This window comes from Scomber japonicus, chromosome 19, assembly GCF_027409825.1.
Source record: "Scomber japonicus isolate fScoJap1 chromosome 19, fScoJap1.pri, whole genome shotgun sequence".
NCBI classification, from domain to species: domain Eukaryota; kingdom Metazoa; phylum Chordata; class Actinopteri; order Scombriformes; family Scombridae; genus Scomber; species Scomber japonicus.
In genome coordinates, this window is record NC_070596.1 from 32,882,930 (window position 1) to 32,890,865 (window position 7,936).

The 7,936-nt window shown below is 38.5% G+C and overlaps 1 protein-coding gene across 1 annotated transcript; it reads right to left on the minus strand.

Annotated features, from left to right (window-relative positions):
- Window positions 1-3,951: 3,951 nt before the first annotated feature.
- On the minus strand, window positions 3,952-7,205 carry LOC128379976 (septin-1-like). Its single transcript, XM_053339614.1, has 3 exons — window positions 7,198-7,205; window positions 5,535-6,571; window positions 3,952-4,016 (listed from the first exon to the last, which is right to left on the minus strand). Exons 1-3 carry the CDS (start codon window positions 7,203-7,205, stop codon window positions 3,952-3,954), a joined length of 1,110 nt encoding a protein of 369 aa, XP_053195589.1.
- Window positions 7,206-7,936: the final 731 nt, after the last annotated feature.

Below are 7,936 nucleotides of genomic sequence, written 5' to 3' on the forward strand. Positions count from 1 at the left end.
TTGTCTCCACAGCTCGCATGTCTTGGCTGGCCGTGTTGGCAAATGCTTCCAGTGAAGAGAGACGTTATTGGTGCCCCAGTATGGTGGCCTGGATATTGTCCAGTTTGCTTCGGGTTTGGAGAACACTGCATTACTGCCAGGAGCGATGTCTTTTGCTCCACTAGCATAGCTGTTAGCGTGGCCATAATGGTGCCGGTCATTGATTCTTCCTTCTTTTGTTCCTCTCTCTTCAGTCTGTTAGACATATTTCTGATGCCGGAAGATGCTGTTGATTATATTTAAGTATTTATGGTTATGTTGTCGTGGTAGACCTATTAAGAGTGTTAAACTGTCAACTGGAAGTCCCCTAAAACATTTTATTTTAATGAACATAATTCATACATTTAAAGATGACTGTGGATATGACTTAATGTGGAATATCACAATATTAAGACATTAACAAATTAACCAAAGTAAATGAAGCAAAGTGCTTCGGTTTTTGTTATTGTTTTGCAGATCTCATCTTAAGCTGTAAACAGAATTTACTGAAAAGACTAAACAACCAAGTTATATAAAAAAACTAAAGTCAGAACATTTTCTTGTCAAAAACATCAAAAGCTAATAATAATAATAATGATAATACAAAAAAAGCAGTAAATTTTAAATGTATGTGTAAATACAGCAAACAAGACACCATGGTACCAAGAACACGTTTAACAATATATTTTAAAACAAAAAGAAGAGTCTCCTGTGACTATTGATGAATTAATTTCACAGTTGCATCTTACTGCTAGTCTCTCCAAGGTTAAAATACCAAAATCCAGGATTCAAAAGAATTTCTATCAACAGTAACCCTCAATTCTTTTGCAATACATATTAAAAACACTACATTTTGTAGTCAATTCATCTACAGATCAATATATTGTCATGGAGTTCAGCATTTTTCCTGACACATTGCCTGTAATATAAATCCAATCAGATGAGAAAGCACACTAGAGACAACTGTAAGGAAATTGTTAATGTTCACATTGTTGCTTAACAATTGTTTGAATGTATTAACTTGTTTCACAACAAGACCAACAACTGGGGCTGCTGCCTCAGCCTGTTTGAAATTCAGACGTTTACAGCAGCTATATACAGACAGCTTTGTGTGATTTGTGATATTGGGCTATACAAATAAAATGAAGACAGTCCTTTTTTTAATCAAACTGATGTCTTCAATTTGTTTTTTGTTAGAAATTCCCGCTCTGCTTCAACCCACAAGGCTCTTTGTAGGTTACCCTCGGATAATTAACAATAATTCATGAGTTGAAAGATAACATCTGCTTTTAATAATTATATTCAGAAACAATGTATTTACTAAAGTGCAGCATGGATAGAACAACAGGTTCCCACATGTTGTGGTGGATGAGAGGGATGGATGCAATCTTATATTTTTTTCTAATATTAGTCTTTTTGTTGTTTTCCTTGCGTTTTGTGTGTTATCACTTTTTGGTTGGCTTTCAAAGAAATAGTGATTCAATAGTGAAATCATAAGGTAAAGTACATCTTAAAATGCTTCATCTCCTACAGAACAGTGATGCACTGCTGTTGTGACTTCTCCGGCGGTGACAGCAGAGAATCTGATCAAACAAGCTGATATTGAAGTGTATTTTAATAATAGGTAGATTCTTGATGTGTTGATGAAGAAGGAAACCACCGCTGACAAGTCTCACTTGTATATTTTAAAGGTTTTATTACAAAAGAGAAGAGAGATCTTGAGAGAATCTTGGTCCCAATCTGGATCTCTCTCTCCTCTTCAGCTTTAGCTCCCCCTTACATAGTTCCTTCTTTCTGAAACAAAAACCTTCTAAATAACTGGTCAGTTTAGAAAACGATAACCCCTGACCTGACTTTTCACCTTTAACCTAAGCACCACATCTGTTTCAGATTCATCAGGGCATCAAGAGATGCCCTCTGGTTTCACATAACAAAGGACAAAGACACAATAAAGCACAGACTAAACACCATGAATCAAGTTTAGCTTTCATGCTCTGTCTCTCTCTTTTTTGTTCTCTTTCACTTAATGAGACCTAGATGTTAATCGAGGATGAACATAAACATTACTATATTTTTTCCACATAGGACTGCAAGACAACTTCACAGGGGTGGCAGAAGTCCCCTTTTCACACCTGAACAGGAAGAGGCTGTTTGCACCATGGTTGTAGAAAACAATGCCATAAGACTAAGGGAGATAAAGAGTGCCATTATAGAAGACAACAACATCTTTGAAAACATCCAAACAGTCAGCATCTCAACCATTGACAGGGTGCTGAAAAGACACCAAATGAATATGAAGAAACTGTACACTGTTCCATTTGAAAGAAATGGTGAGAGAGTGAAGGAGCTGCCAGTATGTACAGGTAAAACATGTATGAGCATGCAGTAACTGTACCTCACAGTAAACAGTACAACATCGTATAGTGATATACAGTACAGTAAGTGTGACCTTTACACATTTTTTTACCGCTGTAGAAAAGTAGATGCAATATGTGCTGTATACATTTGATGTAACTGTATCTTGTCCAAAATGAAAATGCATGTATTCATAAAACTCATTTTACGTCTTCTGGATATAGCGTATAATGGGACTGGAAGCAAGTGAACCACCGCACAACTTCATCTGCATGGATGAGGCTGGCTTCAACCTAACGAAACACAGAAGGCGTGGTCGAAATATCATCGGCCACAGAGCTACAGTTGATGTGCCAGGCCAACAGGGCAGGAACATAACTATAGGTGCTGCTATCTCTTAGAATGGTGTGCTAACGCATATTCCCATTATTGGGCCATACAATACAGAGCGTCTTGTCACCTTTTTAGACACTCTCTACAGGGATCTCATCCCTGAACCAGAGAGGGGTCAGATTGGAGATGACTTGCTAAAGTACATGATAGTTTGGGACAGTGTCAGTTTCCATCGCTTCAACATCAGGCAATGGTTTGTGACCCACAACAGGATGCTGATGGAGTTCCTCTCACCCTACTCCCCATTCCTTAACCCCATTGAGGAATTTCTGTCAGCATGGAGAAAGTACATGATAGCCAGCCACATACACAGATGACCCTTCTGGCTGCCATGGATGCAGCGTGTGATGACATCACAGCAGATGCCTGCAGAGGTTGATTAAGACACTCTAAAGGATTCTTTCCACCCTGCATCACAAGAGAAGATATTCGTTGTGATGTGGATGAGAATTTGTGGCCCAACAGACAGGAACGTCAGGAGGTGTAGGAAGACTGCACTGCATGTACAGTTTTCCCTAAAGAGATTGTCCTATGTTCACATTTCTACCTTTCTTTTTTTCTTTGTGCTATGCAGTGCTGTCTTTTCCATTCTGTATTGCAATGACATGGTCTGTCAACAAATTACAGTACAAACAATAATAGTTTACATCAGAACATCCCTCCCTCCTAACCCTAACCTTCCACAGTACACTGTTATATTGACAACATGACTAAGCAATCTGACAGTCTTATCCATACACAATGACACAAGGACTTGTCGTTCTGATGGCACTGACATGTTCATTGACACATATTTACTTTTGAGAGATGATTTTGAGCAAGAGACTGGCTTTTGCAGGTAATCCATGGTGTTTTGCTATTTGTATGAATTGTTTTGAGAAATGCACTTACTGTTTTGCAAAAGTTGAGGATGATTCGAGAAATGTACCAAAGCGACTGAGAAAAACTGTAAATGAAGGCAGCTGGATTTTTTTGTCTCTGCTGTTAAACGTTGTGTCTGCACTGTACATGAAATAATTCTATCTATATGATACACTATGATCACACTAAAATGTGTATCGAGGTTTAGTAGTAATTAGGGATGGGCATTTGAATACATTTTCTTGATCGATCATCGGGAAAATTAACCATCAATTATCAATTAATCATTATCTTTTATCTTAAAAATGCCATGATACCAGACGCTTATAAAAGCAGCTGAGCCCAAAGCTCCGAGCCAAACCTCTTCACATGGCAATCAATAGAGCACTCTGAAACACAATTGAGCCTCTTTTATAAACACTTCCAAAAAAACAATCAAATCTAATAACAACAGAATATTACTCTGGACTGACAGTTTTTGCCAAAACATAACGTTAGGACTCCAAAATGCAGCCAGCCGAGCCGAGAGAGAAAGAGGGAGAGTGAGTGACAGAGATAGTGTTACTTCACAATTCTGCTTATTTAACTAGAGCCTCATAAAACAACGAGAGTGACTCACCTAAAGGCTGCAGTGGTGACTGTCCACTGCTAACAAAGTAAAGTAACTCCAGCCTACTGATTCTTGTTGATAAGCATGTTAGCATGCTCAGGGATCAGTGAGCGCAGCCTGGTGACAGTTAGTCCAGCAGCTGAAACACTCTGACGGGACCGAAGCGGTCGGGATGCAGAGGCTTTGTGGTGCTATCCTGGGCTATGATCCTGGACTATGATCCTCGGCTGTGATCCTGAGTAGCCTGGCCAAGGTGCAGGTTTACAATGAACTCCATCATTTTTAGTTTGAAAAGGTCCCACACCAAACTTAGCCTTGACCTCTTCATGTTTACGTTTGATATCTACGGCAGCTGGCAGGTGGCTGAGCTGTCTCTGTCAAATATCGCCCCCCGTTGGTAAGATGTCTCATTGTTGCTACATAGTGAAATTCATTGCATTGCTTTAAGACTCACACTACGCAACACAACTATTTGAAATCAGCGTTTCATTGATAAAAAATGTATGTGATCAATAACATTTTCTAAAGATCAATTATCGATCATCGATTAATCATGCCCATCCCTAATAGTAATATCACACCAGATAAAGTTGACATTTTTATCATCCATGCAGGCCTCACTATCCTGCTTAGTGATATAGATAGATATCAATAGATGGACGGACGGACAGACAGACAGAGAGACAGACAGACAGACAGATACTGTTTTAATCTTGAAGTAAATTAAGGCATCAAGTAGCACATATTACTGTCTCTTAATCTTAATTATGTTTGACTTGATCCTCAGCCCTGCCTGGACTCCCTTCATCCTGTTGACTTTTCATCTCCTCCAGCTTCTTCACCTTCTCTGTGTCTCCTCTCTCCTTCATCTTCTCAATCAGGAAGTTGAAGTGGACATAAGTGGACAGTGAATTAACATTCATGGCGATCTGCTCCAGATGTTCAACATGTTGGTAGGCTTCATCCAGCAACTTTATCTTCTCTGAATCTAGTTCTTTCATCTCAGTTTGCAGATTTTCCATCAGGCATTTCTCCTCACTTTCTGCTTTATTCTTTCCATACTTCTCTTTCAGATCATTCAGGATCTTTTTAACTTTCCTGGTCTTGGTCACATATCTCCACTTCTCTTTCACATGATCTGATGCAGGACACTTCCCTGTACAAACTATACAGTGACCTTTTTTCATGACCTCACAGTGTCCAGGTTTCCTGGCCTTTGTGCATGGATAGTGACAGGTCTCTTTACATTTGTTACAGGTGACAGCTCCTTTATAAAAAAACAACCACCTCCTCCCACCTTTGATATCCTCTTTCTCTTTGCAGACCTCTTCAACTTCTACAGTGAACTCTTCATTCTTCTTCATCTCTTCTTCATGTTTCTTCAGAGCTTCTTCAGTCTGTTGGATCTGTCTCTGTTTCAGTTCAATCAGCTGGATTCTTTCTTGCAGGTTTTGGATGCAGGCTGTCAGTCTGATGCGCTCATTCAGAACTTCCACAGTTGTTTTCAGTTCTTGAGGTGCAGTTTCATCTAGAAAGTCTTTGAACTGATTCATTCCTTTCATTGTTATTTCATCAGCGCATTTAAGTTTGTCTGTGTCATCTGTTCGGTCTTCAGTCTGGCAGTTATCAAACAGGAAGTGAACATTTTCATTGTTCTCATTTTTGGCACATTTAATTTTTGCAGCTTCAAGAGCTTTCAGAACATTTTTAGGTGTCCGTCCACGAAAGTGTGTGATGAGAGGTACGATGTTCTCCTCCATGCCTTTTCCAAACAGAGACGTCACTGAATTAAAGATGTACTTCAGTCGATCACTCACTCGATTCTCACTCCCCTTCAGCACCACACCCACTGCAGAAAGTTCATGAACTCCATCGTCTGAGCGGAACAAGTCAAATAATCTTTGACTAATGATGGCATCATGTTCGTTCCCTCTGGTGTCTCCGAATCCAGGAGTATCGATGATGGTCAGAGAGTAGGGCAGAGTTTTACCTTCATAACCAAAGATCTTGTAGACGATCACATCTGATGTCTGACTCTCTGACTGACTTCTCTTCTCTTCTTCTACGATCTTAAACCAGATGTTGTCCTCAAACTTCACTCCCATGGTGTAGTTGACCAGAGCGTTGATCAGAGTAGATTTTCCTGTTCCTGTTTCACCTACAAGTAAGATGGTTCTGTTTGTCTTGTTCAGGTTTTTCTCTCCAACAGTTTTTCTTGTCAGAGTCCCAAACTTCTCTTCCTTTGTTCTCAGCTGGTAGACAACAGGAGATCCTGCAGAGATCTGAAGACTTTTGGAGATGATGTCCTGGTATCTGGATGAAATACTACTTATCCTGTAGAAACATAAAATCAGTCAGTAAGACTCAATAAATCTAAAATTTAATCAAGCAGCAGCTGATTTAAAAAACACCCACCAGCAGCATTAAAGGCATTTAAATTGGCAACTACTACTACAGTTTCAAATTTCAGAAGAGTATGAACACATTTTAATTCAAAAAGTCCAGTCAAAAGAGAAATCCACAATTTGACTTCATATTTGTAAGAATCATCATAATGTCTTGAAAAGTATTTATTAATCTGGATTGAAAAATTCCTTAACAGAACTAATGTTCATGCACCCAGTACACCCCCACACATCATGGCTAACAGTAGAAAAATGTCACAGTTGTGACATTTAGATTTATCAATTTCTAGCCTTTTAGCCTTTTGATATCTCACAGTATAGTCAGATCAATGTGTCAAAACACATAAAAGGCACCAGAATACAGGAAATTACATGTACTCTGTTCTACATTTTCTGGGGGAGGATCACTAAACACACCCATTTGATTGTCCCACCTACATTTTTAAATGCTTCCTCCTTTTACTGGCACATATATATATGAAAAGGTTCAGCTGTGGAGCAGTTCATTGTCTTTAAATCACGATATTAGATGTTGAATATGTTAATTGTACTTACGCTGCCATGGTGACTTGTAGCACTGATGACTGTACAGAACAGACTGAACGTGTGTATTTGGTCTCTGTGTGAGAGAATAAATGAAAAGAAAGCTTTACAGTGATATACATATAATCATATCATATATATAATGTCTTATATGGGTCAGTGACGTGACGCCTACATTTGCAGTCCGACTGCATTTTATACAGTTAGAAAAAGGTTTAAATGGATAAATAAATACCATATATATGTAATGGCTTTCCTACATATGTATTCACTTTAAGTTTTCAAAAACACAAGTTATTAATATTTTTTCTGTTATTTAAAGTGATAAAATATCGTGTGGTGCGACCGTCTGGCCATGACTGCTGTTATGAAAACTTATTTGAAATTACTCCAAATCTATTCAAATTTATGTTCTGCCCTTTGTGGCATGTTTTCCAGAGTGTTTTATAGAACTGTACAAAATTACAAACTATTTGTATTTATTTTTCCGTCACGGCATATAAACAAACTTTGTTTGACAATGATGATTTTATGAAATATCATGTGGTGCGACCATCAAGAAACAACCACTCTGGGACTTTTATGATGAAAATCATTCAAAGGCAGGATGCTGCATCATACACTAGTTTGCCAAGGACCCATGGATGCAACAAGCAGATTTGTACCCCTTTCTAAAATATGGAAAAAATGAAGCTTTTTAATGGCTGGTATGTAGTTGCCATATTTTGATATCATGTGGTATGACCTCAAG

Excerpts from the sequence above, each read along its gene's own strand:
- LOC128379976 (XM_053339614.1), bottom strand. Across the intron at positions 4,017-5,534 it reads AGAGAAAGAGGATATCAAAG|AGTGCTCTATTGATTGCCAT; the intron begins GTGGGAGGAGGT and ends ATTGTGTTTCAG.